The sequence below is a fragment of the Stegodyphus dumicola genome, chromosome 1, assembly GCF_044657685.1.
Source record: "Stegodyphus dumicola isolate Sdum_Otavi_A_Nest chromosome 1, ASM4465768v1".
NCBI lineage: Eukaryota > Metazoa > Arthropoda > Arachnida > Araneae > Eresidae > Stegodyphus > Stegodyphus dumicola.
This window is the reverse complement of record NC_140768.1, coordinates 81690812-81712718: the sequence shown is the minus strand read 5'-3', so window position 1 is coordinate 81712718 and position 21907 is coordinate 81690812. Positions and strand designations below refer to the sequence as shown.

Below are 21907 nucleotides of genomic sequence, written 5' to 3'. Positions count from 1 at the left end.
ATTTAATATAAAAAACTAAGCACTAGCGCGATGTTATTGAAAGGATTATCTATGCCATTCAGTTTTTAGCCTAACAAAACTTAACCTTCCATGGTTCTAGTAACAGGCATCGGCATCACGTATTTTCACGTTCGAATAAGACAGAAAAGAACACCAGAAACGAACTCCTGCCCTGATTATAACCTTTTGGTCAAATAAAACAGTGTGCTAGGAGGAAGGGGCACTCAGACCTGAGAAGCTTGAGGCTGCACAGGAATACTCAGCAACTCGCATTCCAAGCCCCGTCCTGGAGGGATGGTAAAATCATCTACCATCAACAGAGCCCCAACCCCAGACAGCAGAACGAAGTCATTTAAACAATTCGCCAGACAGACCAGGCCACCAATCCGACCTGCTAACACTACGTCATGGTATATAGACTTCAGCTTTAGGCGCCCCATAGGGGAAACCAAGGATGAATATGCAGTTTTGAGGCTCCAGGCGCCCACTGGAAACCTCAAGCAGTTTAAAGGCTGAATTCGCCAAAGCTACCGACGGGGGTGTTTCGCCCCGGACAATCATGTATATCTGACTATATAGCTCCACCACAATCAACGGAACGGACAAGACAGTACCATATGGTCCCTGTCGAGCCCGAACCAGCCATCGCCAGCGATGACTTCAGTCTTGTGAAGACTGATTTCAAAAACATCCGTGGCCGAGACTGCCTAGGTACAGATTCTAATCAGTAGCTTTCCAGATTTTATCTGAGCTGACCCCCAGGTGAAGTGTTCAAATAAGAGAAGAAGTTTCCTGTCAGGAAGCAGGCTGCGAGACGGACTGCTTGTTTTAATGACTGCCCGGCGCCTTTTTCATTCGGCGCTGTCATGCGTCGCACGACCTCGCACCTATTCTCGGCGTGGGCCTGAAAATAATCTTACAAAAAGCAAATGCTTAGTAAATTCTGTTTTCTGCAATAAATATTTCTTAGAACTTAAAAAAAAAAATTAAATGTTTCACTTTCAGTTTTTTTTCCCCTCTAGGGATTTATTGAGAATGATAAACTCTAAAGGAAGTGAGGACAGGCAAAGCCTGATTGATGACTCCAATAAATCTTCCACACCTAATTACTCATCTATTAATAAAGTAAGTAATTTTTTCCCTGGTTTTTTATTGATTCAGTTTTAGAGTTTATTCCTTAAAAAAGAATAATTTATGTCGGAAATAAATATTTGTTTTCATTTTAATAAATGAACAAACAAGCATACTCTGTATACCAGAACAATATGATAAACAGTGTACCAGAACAAACAGTATCTGAGTGCCGATTATCCGGCTTGCGGATTTTTCGTACGTGACAATATCTACGCACGCACTCAACGTTATGCTCAAGAGTAGTAAAAAGTAAACCCAATAACATTGATACGATCATAAAGAAAGATTCTTTCTAATATAATAGTCAGAGATTTATCTAAATTTAAAGAAGTCGGGGTAATAACTGAAGCTGTATTTTAAAAAAATTGAAAATATAAAATTCTTCTAAAATGTCGATTGGGAAATCAATGCGGAATGGTTCGATTGCGATTCGACTGAGTCGGGCTTTCATTCCTTCAGTGATGCGGATATCGTCTCAAATATCACAAAAACAGAAAAATCTACAGAGTCACACTGAAAATAAAGCGAAGAAGACACTGTCAATTACAGTAGTCCCTAGAGGGCCCACCAGCGGCCGAGCGGTAAAGTCGCTGAACACTGGTAGTTCGGTCCGAGGTTCGAATCCCGCGAACGGGCTGGCTGCATGGGTGTTTTCGTGGTTTTCCCCATGTGTAACGTGTATACGAGCCAGTTTCCCTTAGAAAGTCCTCCACGAAAGGCATCCCTCCTCTTAGGCAGATAGCCCTAGTGTGCTTTGCCATAATTAAATACACCACCACACCACACCACAGTAGTCCCTAGACAGCAGTGACTTCTATGAAAACTCTGTTGCGTTTCGTCGTTCAAAGGAATTTGAATACAATAATAAAATAGTATTTCGAAAAATATGCAGTGAATTTCGATAAATAGTTAATCGTTCTCAAAAATTAAATAAAAATATTGATTTTTTAAAAAATAAATACATACAGTATGCGTATATGGAGTATTATGTTATCTCACTGTTGCGTTACGTTACATTATGCTGTTTAAATATGCTGTTTAAATATGCTGTTTACATTATGCTGTTTAAATAAATGTTTATGTTTATCTAAATTGTTTCCAGTTGCACTGTCAAGTATTGTTATTGAAGCAAGCATTACTCTGTACTAGTGATTTGAAATTCATAGGTTACCAGTAAACCAGCTGCTTACTTGGTCACAGGTGACCATTGGTTTGATGGTGGTCAACGGTATCCTTCCATTTAATTTTATACCGTCTATTTAATTTTATGTATAAAACTCTTCTAAATTTACTGCGTTGCCTCACGCCACTGATTTGTGAGGTGACTTCCAGTAGCCATATGACATCCAAAACCATAAGTTTGGATATTCTTGATGTACTTTGGTTCAATTTTATATTTAAAATGTCTTTTAAATTATCAAAGCACTCTACACTAGTGACCCATTAACTGAGCAGAGGAGACAGCCTCTAGGTCACTAATAACCAACAGCCATTACTGACACCATTGTCTTCCAATCTAAATTTAATTTAAAAATTTAACCAATAGCGTTTAAGTCATTCATGACCATTGAAGGTCTCTTTAGTTTAATTTTATTTTCATAATTTGTCTAAATGATATAATTTTAAAACATTTGATATTTATAACATATCCAGCTGATAATTTTTATGAACATTCGCAGCACTTTTCTATTATTGAAAAAACCTTTCTAACGTAATATATTATTTACCTGTTATTCAACCATTTCGTTTCTTTTTAATGCATAAGCATTACTCTTAATACTCCACTTCATCCTTTCTCACTTCAGGTTTTCTCCAAGTGGCAAGTCTTCTCTCTCTTCAGGCTTTTGGGAGTTGATAAAAAATCGTGCCAGTCCTTACGTTTTCTTTCCTTCTGCAGATTTTTATATAAAAAAAAATTATAAAGAGTGACAGTTCGGCCTTCCCTCCCCTTGCCGTTTTTTCTTTTCAGTATACTTGGCGCAGATACGGTTACGATTGGGGACAAATGTCCAAAGACAAAGGCTGGACGAAATGATAACATGTGCTTTGCTACGTATTACTAATTTCTTAAAAATATTTTCATACTATATTATATATTACTACTAACGACATTAACGTGCATCTAAATAGTGTTTAAATACGAAATTTAAAGAGTGAAGAAATCATTCATACTTATTGCACAGTCGCTTGCCCTTCAAGTTTTTACATTAGCATCGCTTTTGAATAAGTAAGGCTGAAATGGAAGCTTTTTTATCTACTTCATACTAAGAGACCGAAATAAGACGATTTTCAGAAACGCCTCATCTGGGAAAGCCTGAAGTGAGACAAAGCCAGCGCTGTTTATTTTCTATTTTTTCTTAAAAGCTTTTAAAATCCTGTAATTTTAAGCAATGGGAAATAATTAAAATATTCTTTTTTTTTTCTGTTTAAAGTTTTGTTTGCTCTAAAACAAATTCATTCAATTAGTTTTAAGTTGATATGGTCAAAAGTTCGTTCCCAGAATGGGTATCATCAATTCAAGGTGTATATAATATTTTTAAGGAAACATTTCAAATGCATAATCAGGTGTTTCATGGAAAGAGTAATATTTTCTGTTCCTTTACAAATAAAATATCTTCAATATTTTAATTAAAATTTACGAAATCTCAAGATACGAGAACTATGTTTTCAAAGAATGGGTTATCAAAAAAGAAAATTGAAAAAAAAAAATTGGTGTTATGGCCTTTCTTTGACTGTACGTTGGGACTTAAATGTTAAATGTCAAGTCTACAACTATTTTTCTGTTTACATGTTTGCAAGAAAACTGCTGTGATTATGTGATGAATCGATTTATCTCTCTTTCCCGTCCTTGTCCCCCTCTTTTTTTTAATGTACACGTTTTATCTACTTTTTTATCGAGCAAAATTGCATTATTTTTATTGAACAACAAAAAAGTATTTTTAGTTCATGTTATAAGGGTGTGATAATGTTCTATTCAAAAAGATAAGACTAGTAAAGGCGTAGGTCTTTATTTTTTTTGATAACTTAAGGAAATTTGAAGAAAAGTAAACATGTGTGCACATTTCTCAGCAAAACCAAATTAAAATAAAGAATTCTAAATATTGAACTGATCTGTAGTAAACTGAAATGTCATAGACTGGAGTATTTTTGTATTACTACACATTGGAATGGATTAGTCAAAAGAATTTGACTCGTTGGTCCTTTTTATTTTATTTTAATAACATCGGTAAACCAGCATTTAATGGGATTTAGACTTCGTTGCTCTCAACTGTTGAAAAATTCCTTGTTTCACGCAAGAGATTTGTCGATTTTACTTGCATAGTGATTGCAAATCAAGTTCGGGATATTTTTAACGGAATCATTGCAACGTAGATGGTTTGTCATCTAAAGAAGATAAGATCCAGAGTTGCATACATGGCGAAATTTTATTTTAAATGACAAGCATATTTCAAGCACGACTCCTGCAAGCTCAAAGTCGAAAAAAATATCATGATTATTAAAATTTTGTAAACATTGTCCAATCCAGTTTACCGATATCCTATACTTAATACTCATTTTCATTGGTCCGTGTAGAAACGCATACATGCAATATCAAATTATTCCCTATACAGGGTGTACCGCAAATGTTGCGACAAACTTCTAAGGGAGGTAGCGCACATCATAAGGATTAAGAATAGCAGAGAAACCCATGCCCGAAAATGTCAAAGGTAAGTGGTAGCAGAGGTGGAATTGGAAAAGAAATAAGAGTGATTAATTTGAAACATTTATTGGACATAAATACAAATGGTATACGACAGTTTAAATGTTACAACAGATGCTCGACGTTTGTACCATCAGACGCCAAACATGCCTGACACCGACGGACTATTTATTGCTGGACATGTTCACCGGGGGTTTCTTTGATTGTAGCGGCTGCGTAGGCGAGTTTTGCCAGGAGATCCATTTCAGACACAACAGGATCGTGATATACGACACTTTTGATGGTACCCACAAAAAGAAATCAAGGTTCGATAAATCCGGTGAGCGTGGGGGCCAGGGAACCGGTCCACTACGCCCAAACCATCGATGCGGGAATGATCTGTTCAAATGGCTAAAATGAGTAGTCCAAAATGAGTAGTGGCCTCATCAAGTTGGAATCACATGTTGCGCCTCACATTTGGTGGAACATTGTTTCAAGGAAATCGGGAAGAACCTGCTCCAGAAAGATCAAATAATTCGTGGCATTCAAATGGTCCGTCGGTGTCAGGCATGTTTGGGGTCTGATGGTGCAAATTTCGAGCATCTGTTGTAACATTTAAGCTATCGTACACCATTTGTATTCATGTCCGATAAATGTCTCAAATTAATCACTCTTGCTTCTGTTCCCATCTTCTACCTCTGCTACCACTTAGCCCTGATATTTCCGGGTACAGGCTCCTATGCAATTCTTAATCCTTACGATGTATCCTACCTCCCCTAGAAGTTTGTCGCAACATTTACGGTGCACCCTGTATATCACTACAATTCCTTGATTTATGAAAATATTTCGTAAAAATTCTTTTTTAAAGTAGTGCGTGTTATATTTTTCTCCAATTTTTTCATTTTCAACGTTTAAAGCGTTTTTCCAAGAGAAATAGACGAAATATGAGTGACAAGTGAATGAAATACAGTATAGTTTAGCTGTGTAAATTTCGTTCATCACGATTCAAGTTGCAACATCACATAAAATATGATTCACAATGTAAAATCATCTGTTGTTGAACTAATGAACAGGTTCGGAAATTTAAGAACGGAAAGTAGATCTGGAATCCTCCTGCTGTTAAGGCAAAAATGGAAAAGATCATACATGTAATGAAATTTGCAATAACAAAAATTATTTAGGGAAATTTAACTTCTGAGAGTAGAGGCTATTTTTAACTCATTCAATACTTTCGCTAAGGTAACAGCTAGTAATTTCTTAAAATACTGTATTAAAGAATATTTTGAAGTAATATTTTTGCTGTATTGTATATATGTGTTTGCTTAAAACGAGTTAGATAATTGTTAATTGTAGTAGAAACCTAAACCTGGTGTTTTTGTAGCATAAATATCCTCGATTTAACGATATCTCTGCTGTAATGATAATTTTCATTAAACTTTCAAAACTTCATAGATAGAGGTTTTATGGTATATAGCAAAATTAAATAGTCCAGTAACTTCTTTCACAAAACTTGTTAGCTAATGAAGATATAGTAGTTCCTTTAAATATTTATTTTCCCAACAGAAGAAACAAACATTATGTTGAACGTAATGATAATGCACAAGTGAGAAAAACTAGTTACATGTCGTAGATAAATAAACTGTATTTTATAAAATAAAATATAAGAAAATTATAAAATAAAAATATGCAGAAATAAAGAAGTATTTAATTAGATAGATTATCATATTAATATTTAATTACCGTATTATTCCGGCGTATAACTCGCACCTGTAATTTCAGACTACACTTTTTAATTTTTAAGCATCTTTGCAGTATAACGCGCACCCTTTTCTTTGCGAAGAAACCCGAAAGAAACATATGCGATGCTCTTGTCTTTTGAAGTCATTCATTGAAGATTTTCCCCAGACTTTCAACGATGGTATAAGAAACTGACAAGAGGAACAATATGTATGTGGATGAAATGCTTGAAGACGTAAATAATTCTTCGTAGAGGGTGGATTGTATTCAATGCAGTTGTTCATATATCGATCTAAAATTTCGAAAAAAGGGGAGCATAATTTGAGATAAAAGTGCTCTTCTGACCCGAATGAATTCGTGGAATTAAGATATTTTCTCTTTTCGTGGTCATTTAAAGTTGGGATTTTTAAGTGAATGTTGAAGAATTTAGTAAACCGCATTTAATTGAAATACAGTTGATCTAGTATTCCTTTTAGTAGGAAATATGGCTCCTGCCAAACGAAACAAATACAGTGCTTGTTTCAAATTCAAAGTTATTCAATATGCGAAAGAAAATGGAAATCGTGCTACAGAAAGGATGTTTGGTATTTGTGAAAGTCCCATTAAAGACTGGAATAAAAATTAAATCACAATAAATGTGCTCTGCATGAAGAATAATGAAATGATTTAGAAAAGAGTGTTGCTAACTGGGTCCTAAAAGGTCGCCAGAATGGATTAATTGTAACACGAAACAGCGCACGTTGCATATTTATTTGCCTAAAAATGGGAAAAAAAGAAGCAGATGAAAGTAAAAATTTTAAAGTAAATTTGGGCTGGTGTGATCGATTTATGGCAGAGAATTATTTAGTTCGAGGGGGAAAAAGTTTCACAAACACTTCCGAAAGATGTGGACAACCAGCTGATAAATTTCCAGAAGTATGTTATTGAGTTATGAAGGCAAAAAATTATTTATTCTCACATACTAGAAATATGGTTGAAACTTCAGCAATGTTTTAAGGTCAACCAGCGGCCGAGCGGGAAAGCCGCTGAGCACTTGTAATTCGGTCCCTGGTTCGAATTCCGCGAACGGGCTGGCTGCATAGCCGTTTTATTTAGTTTCTTTTAGGAAGTCCTCCACGAATGCATTCCTCCCCTTAGGCAGATAGCCCTCGACACTGCTTTGCCATAATCAAATAGATCAAACCAATGATATTTATATGATATGATAAATAAAGTAATTAATGCGAAAGGAATAAAAACTGAAAATACACATCAAGAAAAATCTCCAAAATACAGGTCCAAAAAATGAAAGGAATAAACACATGAAAATACACGTCAAGAATAATCTCCCCTCACCGCACTGCTTTCCTACTTAGCAAACGATGGCAAAATTAAAACGCATAGTTATTTTTAAAAGAAAGACGATGCCGAAATGTAAAAAATGTATTTTAATTCATGATGTGTGTATCACTAAAGCCTTCAAAAAAAATTTTAATCGACAGTGGAATACGAAACGATAGAAGCGAAAAAATCTTTTCAAAGGGAGGCTAAATGCGTCATGCCGGTCTAGACATAGTGTGTAAATGGGTAATATAAGCAAGGAATGAAATAAGGAATAACCTGAGATAATTCAAAAGCTACACTTAAAAATGCAGTTTATTTAACAATCTAGATGGAACGGATTATGATTATTTATGCATGGATCAACGTAACAGTGATGGTGAAGATGAAACAGAATTCGATGATGTGCTTGAAGATATAACAGAAGACGAATATGGACGAACGTTTCACATTCGATAATAATTTCATTATCGATTTCATCGAATAATGAAAGTTTTTAAGTTCATAAGCTATGCCATTTCTTTTAAATAAACAGCATTTAGGTACATTTAGAAATCTAAATTTGTATACTCATTTTTCCTTATTTTTAAAACTATAATTTTTATACCCGGAGTGTAACGCTTAATCCTAAATTTCGATCTTATTTCTTTCAATAAGAATGCGCGTTATACGCTGGGATATACTGTAAGTATCTATTAAAATTTCTATGCAAAGTATGCATGCGGTATTAAACGAAAACGTTACCCCGAATCACGTTAAAACGAAAACGTTACCCCGAATCACGATTCACAAACAGACATCCAGTCCGAGAATCACACATAGAATCGCAGCAACTCACATAATTCCTCTCTTCATGTTAAGCCTCAGGACGGAATAATCTATGCACACAGTTTATCAAACGCTTATTTGAAAGATTTGCGGTTAAATGCTCAGGTCGTTTAAGTGTAGAATATTTACCAGTAAAATGATCGCTACTCAAAATTTCAATAAACGGAATGTTCAGCTTTCTAGCGCTGGAGATGTTAAGCCCATCAAAATTGTTATTCGGTTGTTACAGGTGGTGAAACGGTTATAAGGGTGGGTAATCCACATAATGGAAAAACATTCTTGCAATAAATGCGGAGAATACATTTTGCAAAATCATTTCGGTTATTCTTGTGTATGTTTCTGATCCAATTATGCTTACATTTAGTATTTGTCACCTGTGACATATGCTTTTTCTACAAACGTAGAATCAAAGCGCCAAAATTCCAAATTATTTATTGTGTAAAATATATTTTTATGAATAAACAATGAAAAGATTCTCTCACATTCATTTTATATACTAAATACCTATAATAGCTTGCGCACATAAGTCTATAGACGAATATTGGGGAGCGTACGAAATATCCTTTACCAACAGGTGCAGATTTTACTCATTGAAATCATTTAATAACTAGAAAACGAATAACTTTTTTTCGAGATTGGTAAAATGATGCATACATTATATAATTTCTGAGTAATTAAAAGAATTTTAGCAATATTACGTTTCTGTTGGTAAGCCGAACGGGAAACACTAGGATAACTGTTCATTCATCTCTAGGTTGGCTCACTGCGGCGTATTTCTATTTCCTTCTTCGGGATATTTGCCGGCTTACGAAATCTTGACAAAACTATGATAAAAATAAATACGCCTTCTATGCATAGAGGGAAAGAAAATATCTTATTCGCAATGAAGAAGATTTTGAAGTATCTCTGTATGCTCATTAATGTTACAAAGTTTTACTTGAGGCTGCACATTACTAAAGAATTTCTAGGGATTTGACTCAACATTTTACCTAAACTGGATACTCTTCGAAATCTAATTTATGGTTTTAATGGTTTATTAATTTAGTTGATTTGATTTTGGCAAAGCACTCGAGGGCTATCTACCTAAGGGAAGGATGCCTTCGTGGAGGATTTTCTAAGGGAAACTGACTCGTATACACTGTATATATGGGGAAAACCATTGAACCGCCCATGCACTCACTCCTCTCACCAGGATACGAGCCCCGGATCAAACTACCAGTGTTCAGCGATTTACTGCTCGATCGCTAGCGGGCTGTACAAAATCAAAGCAATGCAGTTTTAACAGTGCAGAAATTTTATTTAAAATATTTATGCTAGGATGCTAAATTAATCAACAGTAATAGAAGTTACCGAGTTAAAAACAGTTTAGTTTAACAGCACGAATTAACAAGAAGAATACATTAAAAGTAACATGTGTATCTCATGATACTCCGATACGTATGTTACATTTTATCGTACACTATTGTAGTATACTGAGAGTTAGTGTGTAATGTACGAATTCTGGATTGGTAACAATAAAAGCAGCTTTGTATGCAAACTGAGTAGTAAAAGTGATTTTACCAACATGTTGCTTCATTAGCCAAATTCGAAAGCATCTATAATATTTTAAACTTTCAATAAATGTTTCATTGTAGATAAAAACAATTTTCGAACACATGAAAGCTAGCAGTTTTACTTAATTTAAAATAAGACGATTTAACTTTGTCTTCTTTTAGGGAGGAAGTTATATAACTAGTAAATTATTTATAACTGAATGAGAGAACGGAGATCTAATAATCCGTCAATTACTCCATCACCTGTCAAGGAAACATTAAGTTACTTAATTGTATCTAAATAAAGAAATAATCTAAAGTAAATCTATCACTTAAAGGGAAAAAAGTACTTTTATCACAAGCATGGTCCTTCTAAATTAATTACTTTTAACTTAACACATAGTAGCATTTTAATTCTCAGTCAATTTAAAATAAGATTTATAAAAAAAAATTTGAAAATAAGTTAACTCAATATTCTTTAAAATATAATACTAAAAAAAGACTCGTAGCGGCGAAAAATGTTTCTAAATGATCAGAAATAAATGAATCAGAAAATGCAACTGAAGATGCTAAACAGACCAAGATTTTTTTTTGCATTTCATCTTTCCTTCAACTTTTTAATAGCTGAATAGTATATATCTATATATCTGGCTTATGTCTGTACTTATCAGAAACAATGTAGCAATACAACGTGCAATTTTTACTCTGACAATCTCAAAATGCAAAACAGGCAATACTGCTGAATCATGCAAAGTGTTTAATCAATCGATAAAGTGAAACGAAATCAGCAGTATTGTTGAGCTAACTGTTTGAAATAAATGTATTATTTCCTTAATTGTGTACCAAAAACAATGTGACAAATACAAAGATTTCAAAATAGTGTATTTGCTCCTCAACGATTTAATACAAGACGTTTCTATACTTTTTACTCAGTTTCATGAAAATCATTTCTCGCCACTAGAAATGGCATTCCATTTTTTTCTTTTCAAAAATTGTCCAAAGCCAAAACTGAAATTTAATTTCATTTGAGTAAAAAGAATGAATAAGAAGTTAAACATAACTTACATAACATCTTATATAACCTAATAGACAAGCCTCCCCTTCTTAAAATCTCGATGTAAGGACACCTGCTTGTTTCATAATCTTTTGCTTTGTCATAAATATTTTATCTTCATGAAGTTTGAGAATTCATATCTCTAAATTGGCGATAAGAGAACTTAGACCCTCATGCGCGCCTCAGAACTGCAAAACGACGTACAAGCAGCATCATGAGGCAGAAAAGCGGGGATTTGAACCATTCGCAAACTTCAGTCCAAGCAATATATACAGTGGTATGTTTAACTCTCTTCAAATATAAGTAATGTTTTTTTAATTCATGTTATACATTAAAAAGCTGCATATTATTTTTTAACTAAATCAAATTACACATCATATATTTTTGTAACAATTATTTCATGAAATTTAATTTAAAAAAGTAATGGTAATAAAGTTTAATCATTTCCTTGTTCCTTATCCATAATGTACAATATAAATAAAAAAGTGAGGTTGATAAAGTAACGTCCCATGTTCGGCTGTTCAATTTTAAATACCGTTTACCTTTGAATTAAAGTTGGACTGTCGTTAAGTGCGTAATGGCAGTTATCTTGTAGACCGCGATGTTTTCTTGCTAGTTAGAAACTTCATGTTATTGAATGAATCTATCACACCGACCTCTAACTATTGTAATAGTATTATTCTGGTTATACTAAAATGACAAATCTTGGTAGGCAGTTATCTCGCTATTACTTGAAATAATTTGGAGTTTATTAAAAATAATTTTCAGGTTTTCTTAGAATGGTAAACTCACTCCTATTCTTTTCCTTTTTCCTTTTATTTTTAATATTAAGTATTATTAATTTATACCAAAGGTCGGCAAGCTTATTTTCGAACGGGCCAAACAGTACAATTCTAGGCTCGGCGAGTCAACAACAACAGTTAAAAAAATTAGGAAGTAATGTTTTTACATAATACCACTTAGGGCTGCCAATGAAGCGGGAAATTTTAAAAGTCTAGTATTTCATTTTCTGCTCACGAGAGGGCGTAGAGGTTTTGGGTTATTCTTTGATGTTTAATGTTTAAATATGAAACAGTGGTCCGATTTACAGGGCACTTTCTGCGTAAAATCATTTTATAAGAATGGTGACTGAGTGACTTTAGTCGATAATGGAATGATAAAAACCACATGAATTGTATGAAAAAAAAGCCATTACGTAGTCCGAAAGTTATGGTGTGGTGCGCACTTTCATCATCTGGCATTATTGGGCCATATTTGTTTAACACGGCAGAGGAAACCCTACAACTATTATTGCAGACTACTGCACACATATGGTCAGAATATTTTTCATTTAAAAACTCGTTAGGTTTCCGAAAATTATTTTTTTTTTCAGCAGGATGGGGCCGCAAGTCCTACTACTCGTGTGTCCATGGCTGCTTTAAGAAAATTCTTTCCGAACAGACTCATATCCAGACATGGTGACCTGCAAGATCCATATATTTGTCCGCATGCCACCTTTTTTCTTTGGGGATTTCTGAAGGGATTTTTCTTTGGGGATTTCTGAAGGATTTTTGAGAATTCTTTCTGGCTGTGCATTCATATACCGCAAACCAGACCGGAATTAAAAACGAATATCACATAAAAAATTGACATACTCCGTCGAGTTATGGATAATTTTCGATCAAGATTAAAAGAATGTTTGCGCAGAAATGGGTCTCATTTGCGCGGTGTTATTTGTAAAACGTAAAATGGCATGCTTTACTCAACTCAGATCTATATAGAAAATTCGGATAACAAATTTGTCATGAAGAGACTGTGTACTTTCAAAATTTCCCGTTTCACAGACGGACCCTGTATTTATACATATTTTGCTGATACGCAGACTATTCATAGAAGCTAATTCTTCACTCATTTCAAACTCAGTATTTATTTATCCCTCGAACAAAATGAAGCAATATTAATCCGGTAGATTCTATACCGTAACCTTATTGACATCCAGCTTATATCAGTATATTAGGTTATTACTAATAGACCGATAATATTGTTAAATGAATAAAATACAGGATAATATTAATAGTTTTAATGTTTACCCGAACTCAGTTAAATTTTAAAATGTTGCTAAATTGTTTGCTGTGTCTTATATGAAACAAGACCAGGGGACTTTGCACAAGGAGGGAAAGAAATATTTATGCACTTGGGGGGTGTAGTTTGAAAATAATATAAAATTGCGTGAAGGATTTTAGGTACTTAAATATTATCTCTTCGACCATAAACGTTGATGACGATACCACCAAATTTGCGCCCAGTTGTTCCCGCAAAATTCTGAGCTGCACTTCTGTCAGAAACTCATATATCAAAAAAATTGGTTAGTCTGTCTGCATAATCCACTAAATAACCATTGCTGTGGGCGTATTCGATTCGCTTTGAATTTGAGCTTTGTAAAAGGAGAGGTGATAATTTCCATTGCACTATTTCAGAAACTCACGGAAAAAATAATGAACTGCAAACACATCGAAGCCAATATAAGAAATTAAAACCTATTTAGAATACACTAAAGGTTAACGTAGTTAGAGTAAGGAGGTAAATATCGATACATTTGTATGACTGCCATTCTGGAGACATAATAAGACTATAGTTTTCATTTTGCGATTTTGCGTCGAATCACTCTGAATGTTTATTTCACTTTTCAAACTGTTGCTACCAAATATTATCGCTCTCTATTATATTTAGAGAAATTAAATAATGAAGAATCTGTATGAATGTATATTTCTCGCACTGTAAAAAAGCAACGGTAACTAGAGACATCAAATTTTGAATAACGTAGTCCTCCACTCGAGTATGCGCATCTGGAAGCACAAATTTGGAATTTATTTTATAATCTATTTCATATTTTGTAAAACTTTAACGAATTTTTGATTAACAAACTCAACGATTTCAAAGCAAGTAGTGGCAACACTGTTGGGAATAAAACATTTTTATCTCCAGCACGCCAGACAGTCTGTCGGAAATTCTAAACATATGTTGTTTTTAAATAATTTTAAGCCCGATGTGGCGTTTGCCCAAATGCTCTCGAAACTTGTTTGTGTCCGTAAATGAAAAAAGATATTTAATAAATCATGGTAACACACAAAACGCTAAAATGAGCACCTTTGGCGTAATATAAATTTAAGTTCCGTGGATTCAAATAAAAGTAAATTTAGCTACCAGTCTCCTCTACCCAAATCGAGTCCTCAGTTATTGAATTCGTAAGACGTGAGAGCATTAGTGGTCACGTCAAATTCTGTTTCCGGTGAACCGACTGGATGAGTAAGCCTCGGCCCATTTGTAAAATACACAAAAAAATGAGTGTTCTCCATGTCAGCATCATTTGTTTTAAGCAGTGATTCTTTACAATAGTGAACCCAGATAAACAGACTGGCTGCATGGTTCATTTTCGTCCTTTTCCTCATAAGTAAGGCGAATACGAACCACTTTCCTTTAGAAAATTCTCCAAGAAGGCATATCTCCCCTTGGCTAGAAAATCTCCCCGAAGACATCCCGTCTTTTAGGCAGATAGCCCTCGCGTGCTCTGTCATATTCGATTAACCCCGCCCAACCCTTCTTTCTTCTTAAGCAGACAGCCATCCTGTGCTTTGCACACTCAAACAAACAAAAAAAAAAAAACAAAAAAAAAAAAAAAAAAACCTTACTTTTTAAGCAGTGTGGAATTATAGCAAAGCACTTCGTTACCTATTAATTTACCACCCAATCTTGTCAGTTTTCTACAGCAAAAATGCACCCGGTTTAGTTATATGGCTTGGTCTCTTCAGTGCCTAAAGAATACTAAAGTTTTATTGAAAAAAAGAATCACCGTTTAAACTTAGTTAGATTTCAACAGCTCCTTGCTGGGCATCCCCTGAGCGAAATCATCAATGTTCCGTGATTTCACGCTGATTATGTGATATTATTAAAACAAAGAAATTTATCAAAATATACAGCGATATCAAAAACATATCTAATATCAAATTATATTTTAAAATAATTTCTTGGGATATTTTTTCTTTTAATGCTTTTCAGTGACAAAATGGTTTGTTATTTCTGTAGTTTTGAGCTAACCGCGAGATGGCGCTTACTTTTTTGGGGTAGAGCCCATTTCTACGCAAGTTGGAAACGGGGTAAAAAGAAATTCTGAAATTTTTCAATGACGTAATCTCGGAGCGTTCCGAGTTCTTTTCCGCTTAGTTTTAAAAACAAGGCAACTTAATCAGCTGGAGCTTCTTGTAAAATTAGAAATGAATCTCTTAAGGGAAATGCACTGAAGTTAAAATGCTTTGCATAACACTGCGTTTCACTATTTTGGGAACCTAACTGATCGAAGAGCTTTTTGTGTGACTATGATGAAGCCCAAGGTTACACTAAACGTAAGATATCATTGTTTATACTCTCTGAAGGTTTAGTAAAGCAAACATTTAATTGTTGCACTTGTTACGTATGCTTTTGTTCATTCACAAATAAAGACAGCGTTTAAGTTTCTTACGACGATGATGTGAAAAGAAATAACCTTAATGTTTATAGAGAAAACAGCAACTACTTACAACTTTCTTGTATTATGTAATCATTTAAAGGTTCTGTCATACTTGTAAACATTTCGGATTTGTATTCAATGCATTGTATTTTAAGAGAGTTTTTTTTTCCTTTAATTAGCTACGTGCTTAGAAGGCTGTATGAAAAAGTAAAAGCAATTTTTCGCGACATTTAAAAATGTAAATATTTAAATGTTATAATTATGATAGATGGATTTAAGTAAAAACTTTACCTTTGCTTAAGAATAGTTAAGCATAAAATTTCGAGCATAATTTATTAATACTATTAAACTTAAAATATTTCCTTACTGACACGTACTGCATTATTATAATTTAGGTATTTCAATGGGTAAATTAAGAAATTCTTTTTGAAATACCTAAGCATCTCATCCGTCTCCTTAGGCAGATAGTTCTCGCGTGTTTTGCCAAACGTAATCTTTAAGATACTTAAATCTAATGACATTAATTTTTCACTAGTTATTGAAAGAGGAAATTGTAAACTGTCTCTTATAATTTTTTATATCTTCAGTGTAGTTATGAGATTAAAATATAAATAATTTCTTTCTCTTCTACAATGAATATTTTCCAAAGAATTAGTTCTTCGATAAATTAATTTTTGGTAAACTTACTTATGAACACTTCCTTTATTTTTAACTTTTCGTTATATTTTGTTAATATAATCATCTTTAAAACTAAATTTTTTGCATTTATCCAAAATATTTTCTCTTATTTTCTGTGAAGTTTCTTTTATTCTGGTCCACCAGCGGCCGAGTGGTAAAATCGCTGAACACTGGTAGTTCCGACCTGGGTTCGAATCCAGTCGAATGGGTTGGCTGGCTGCATGAGCGATTCGTGGCTTTCCCCAAGTATAATGAGTGTACGAGCCAGTTTTCCTTAGAAAGTCCTCCACGAAGGCATCCCTCCCTTTAGCCAGATAGCCCTAGTGCTTTGCCATAGTAAATTAAACCAAATATTTGTTTGTCTGTTTAATTCAGTACGATAAACGTATGAGGTCTATGTAAGATTTTTCGCTTTCTTGCAGTATTAAATTCCGCGAAGGCATACATAAAATTTTAAACTGATTTGCTTAAAGAGGCTATTAAGTTCAACTCATAATAATGATTTATCATTCGAATGCATGAGATAAGTTTGCCTGAGATAAGTTTGAAACCCGTATAACATACTATTTGTAAAGTTACACAAAATATCTGAAAATAACATTTCTATTGCATTTTAAGTATGAAATCACTAAAACTAATTCAGTTTTTATTTTTTTAATTAATTTCTAAAATTTCGAAACTAATTTGAGGCTTCTTCTAGCCTTTCACTTGAGGCAAATGCTTCGCTTGCTTCCTGTCGCAGTTCTCGTCATTTATATTGAATGCTTATTATGCATGTTATGTACACGATCACAATGCTATAAAGAAATATTAATTCATTAGCCCGCTATAACATTATACTGTCACGTTACATACGTGTTTTTAGAAACAGTAAATGTATTATGTATTTTTGAAAAATACGCACACAAATATTGGGATGAAACATAAGTATTGGCCTTTTTTTAATTTTAAAATTTTTATTTTAACAAAAAAAAAAAAAAAAAAAAAAATTAGTCAATAATATCCGAGTTTCTAGATTTTCCTCATAGACCTAAGATGTCGAGTCATAGTCATTTGGCTACATCTCATTCGTTCGGCTAATTCTCGAGTGGTTTGACGCGCGTCTTCGACCAGAAGTTGATTTAAACATTCCTCATCAGACTCATTTGGTCGCCCGGAACGAGCAGCGTCTTCGAGGCCGAAATTTCCATTTTTGAATTTGGCAAGCGAACTGGCAGTCGAATTTGGCAGTTCGTTCAGGCATTGCACCTTCTCCATACACTTCATAAATCTCTCGGGCAGCTTCAGCATTGGCGCCTCAATTAAACGCAAAAAGAAGGTGGTGTCGAAAATACTTATTTTTGTAGATTTGACACTCCATTTTAATGTCTGAAAAATAACAAAAATTAGAGGGACAGATTCTCTTTCGAATAACACAAAACATTTTGCTTTTACGGCGTAATTTTAAACACAACATAAACGGCCATTACTTATGTTTCAACACAATACATATATATATATATATATATATATATATATAAAGAAACACAATAATAGGCTAAAAATTAAAAACCAATTAAACCCGTCCTGCGTTATAGCTGCAGGATTGAAGTAAAATAAATTTAAAGCATCTAAAGTTAACATTAAATTGGAATCAAAGCAAGGCGATTCCTCAACTATATTAATAATTGCAATTGTGTATAAAAGGTTAATATAACCGTGTATAAGAGGCATATATATATATATATATATATATAGAAAGCCCGGTGGTCTACGAAATGACCGCTGTTTTAGATATTTTAAATTGTAATTAAATTTAAATTAATTGCGTTCAGTTGTAAACCATTTCAAAAACAGATGACTGCTAATGCAAACAAATGTTCACGTTCCCCCTGACACGCTCAATTTGCTTTCAGCTGAAAATTCAGTTTAAAATACAATGTCGAAATAAAATCGGGCAAAATTTTAAACTCTTTACGCGAAAGGGTATTTAGCATAGGAGTTTGAGTAAACCTACCTGATGAGATGGACTACGCGCAACTCGTTAGTTTGTTTCCTCTCCTTTAATTTCTCAACGTTTACAAGTTTCTAGGTAATTCATTTGTAAATATAGTTAAATGTATAATAAGCAACAATTGTATGAATTAAAAACATTTAAATGTTCTTAAATACTATGATAATTTAATTAAAACAATTATAGCTGCATGTATGGTATCAGTGTATATGGACTATTTAAATGCCATGGCAACTTCACTCCATTGGCTAGTACAGTTACGCAAGCAACCAATAAACTATCGGCAACAAACAGACACTTAAGCCGCTTATAATAAAGATATATTTCGGCATGTACGTGTATCAACCTCTTTAAGTTTAAATGTGATATCACAGCATTCATAATTTGCAATATAATTTAAAAAAGCACGTATGACAAAAACGCTACTCTTGCAGAGGGCGTTCACACATTTTTGTAATGATTTTGATTTTTTCCGAGAATTTAAATATTAATTTTAAAATATAAACGTGACTGGCATCCAATTGGAATAAGGTTTAGTTATCATATGCAGCATTAAAAATATTCTTTTCTTTAAAATGTAGCTGAAAAATAAACAACGGAGCGAAGGCCATATTTTTGTGGTTCCCGAAAAAAATTATTTAGTTCAATTATTTAAAAAAGATGTGAAAAGCATGGTTTTTAACATTTCTATGCGTAAAATAAGTGAGCTAATTAATATGAAAGGAAAAAAATGTCAAAGTTTACATCTGACCGAGAACAAGACAAAAAAAAAAAAAAAAAAATGCATACCAAACAAAGGTACGTACAACTGTTATTAAATCTTATGATTATTGACATCTTATGTTTTAAAGGAAAATACAGCCCCCAAAGAGTTATTTATTGCAAAATCTTTAAATATCTCTGTAGGAACTGTGAACAAAACTATAAAATCTTATTTAAAGCTAATCAAAACAAAACAAAAAAAAAAAAAAAAAAAAAAAAAAAATGATGTTCATCGCCAAACGCCGAAACATATTGCTCAGCGTAAGACTGTGTGCGGATTGCTGTATGAAAATTATTTGGCTGGTGAAAAAATGGAAATTTATAGTTACAATTGATAAGTCTTGGATATACTTACGTGATTGCAATAGAAAAAGATCGATTTACCACCGAAAAAGAGGTTTATATGTTGGTTCAGAGAAAACAAGGAAAGTTTTTCTAAAGGTTTTATGGTTATTACTGGATTTTCTTATAACGGAAAACTTAAAATAAGGAAAGTGGAAAAAATATCAAAATTAATTCGGATTACTATCAGAAATGTGTTTAATACCTGTTTTCAAAGAAGAAATTCCATCTCTTTATGCAAACAATCTTCACGGTGTTAAGTTCCGTCAGGATAAGGCTCCAAGCCATACCTCTAAATCTACTGCTCTGTTTTCTGAAAAAATGAGGAATGAAACCGGAATTGAAGCTATTCCCTATAAATGCATCCCACCTAAGACCCCTGATGTGTCTTCTATGGATTATTGTGTATTTGGACTTTTAAAACAAGCTCTTTATAAACGACATCTCAAAACACTGGATGGACTTTGGAAGACTGTGAAGGAGGAGTGGATTACAATCAACCTTGATGTTTTAAGAAAAGGATTTTTATCTTGGAAATCAAGATGTAATATGATAATTTAACAAAAGGGCTATCAGACTGAACATACTAGAAAATAAAATTCTAATGTTTGTTTATGTATAAATCTTTACAAAAATGCAAATCCAAATCTTGCAAAATCGTTACAAAAATGTCCTCTGTATATTTCGTTTATTTTAATTTACAGAATCGTATTCGTTTACTGAATAAGATTACACTGCAGATCTTTTCTACCAGAAATCCCTTTTTAGTATTCGATGGCTATTCTGTGTTTGCATTAAGTATTTCTTAAAATTTAAATTTCGTATTCAAAAATTAATCAAATAAATCATATTGGAATTACAAATATTTTATAGCCTTTTTAAATAATAAATTTTTTGATATTTCATCTTACTTTGTTTAGGCAGTTAAAAAGTAATTATTACATAATGCGAATTTATATCAGAGTTTTGTTAGAGCAAATTATTTTTTTAATTTCAGAAAATTAAATTGCACTATCTCTTTCATGGAAAATTTAAATATGTCTAATATAAACAAAAGATCGATGAAGGTATATTGAATATGCTTAAAGATTTTAAGGTACATCATAGAATAATTTCAAAACAAATTTGCAAACTTGTTTTTATCAGTTTTGTCCACTGGCGATATCTGTCTATTACCAACGGCTGCGAAAATAAAGGCCGAGTAAGGACTTTTGTGGACACGGTGTATATACAACGTAATTACAAAGTGAAAAACCCAGTAGTATAGAATTATTTTATGGACTAATAACAGTGAATCTCTCAAAAATCTTCTGATTATCAAATCGCCAGCAATTGGCCAAGTAGATAAGACTGCTAAATATTGTAGTAAGCAAATAGGCTAGCTGCATGGAAGTTCTCATGTTTTCGCTCATTAAAATAAGTGGCCCACCAGCGGCCGAGCGGTAAAGTCGCTGAACACTGGTAGTTCGGTCCGAGGTTCGAGTCCCGCGAACGGGCTGGCTGCATGGGCGTTTTCGTGGTTTTCCCCATGTGTAACGTGTATACGAGCCAGTTTCCCTTAGAAAGTCCTCCACGAAGGCATCCCTCCTCTTAGGCAGACAGCCCTAGTGTGCTTTGCCATAATTAAATAAACCAAACCAAACCAAACCATTAAAATAAGTAAAGCCAAATCAGTAGCCGCCCAAAGAGATAGTGGTTAGTAAATCTGGCTGCCTTACAGAAGGGCCCGGTTTCGAATCTCGGAGAAGGCATGGATCTTGTAAATGTATCGTGTCTTTGTGGCATAAGGGCGGCACTTTAAAAAAGTCGAGAGTCCTCTCGTGTGGTTTGGTGGTAGGGGAAGAGTTGTGGGAGACCTTCGTACCGCTTTCCGAGCTGCTATCCCTCAAAAGTGGGGTGGAACTGGGCAAAATCATACCGTCACCTATATAGAGTCCAAGGCTCTTGCCAATTACAGACTAATTCTTATATTCCTTGCCGCGATAAAATTCGTAGGCTTGTTCAGATTAGGTTAGACAAGTGATACTAGTCGCAACGCCGACGCAAATCAGTCCCGCTTGGAAAACCTTTTATGAAAGCTGCTGTACCTATAGGGAGATAGCTGTTTTGTGCTTTTCTGTATTCCATTTAAAAAACTTGATAAATAAATCTCACATTGAGTAAAAAGCCGATACTCTATTTGTCGCGAAGAGGTGGTCGATGATCCCAAGGTGGGTCGTCCTCAACCAGTCGAAATGACGATAATGCATAAAATATTCGACAAAAAGTGAATTGCAACGTGATTCACGACTGCTATGAACTCACGACAGATTTCAGATTGTTATAAATCTTTATACTTTTTAAGACACAGTACATAAAGTGTAGT

The 21907-nt window shown here is 33.8% G+C and overlaps 2 protein-coding genes across 6 annotated transcripts in view; one reads left to right on the top strand and one right to left on the bottom strand.

Annotated features, from left to right (window-relative positions):
• Window positions 1–21907, bottom strand: part of LOC118191660 (uncharacterized) — a 147385-nt gene that overhangs the window by 2987 nt on the left and 122491 nt on the right. Inside the window, exon 1 of one of the 3 annotated variants that reach the window (XR_004758636.2) lies at window positions 11296–11420. The exons of 1 other annotated variant lie outside the window; for it this stretch is intronic. The gene's annotated coding sequence lies outside the window, so the exon portion shown is untranslated. Of the gene's footprint in view, window positions 1–2861; window positions 3063–11295; window positions 11421–21907 lie in introns of those variants that run through there. One more of the 3 variants, XR_004758637.2, reaches the window with a different exon arrangement.
• Window positions 1–21907, top strand: part of w (eye pigment precursor family transporter white) — a 105235-nt gene that overhangs the window by 13630 nt on the left and 69698 nt on the right. The window contains exon 2 of one of the 3 annotated variants that reach the window (XM_085816988.1): window positions 1023–1125. In XM_085816988.1, coding sequence (XP_085673114.1) covers window positions 1036–1125 — 90 coding nt within the window. In that variant the 5' untranslated portion in view covers window positions 1023–1035. Of the gene's footprint in view, window positions 1–1022; window positions 1126–11463; window positions 11562–15432; window positions 15664–21907 lie in introns of those variants that run through there. The other 2 variants (XM_085816994.1, XM_085816996.1) reach the window with 2 other exon arrangements.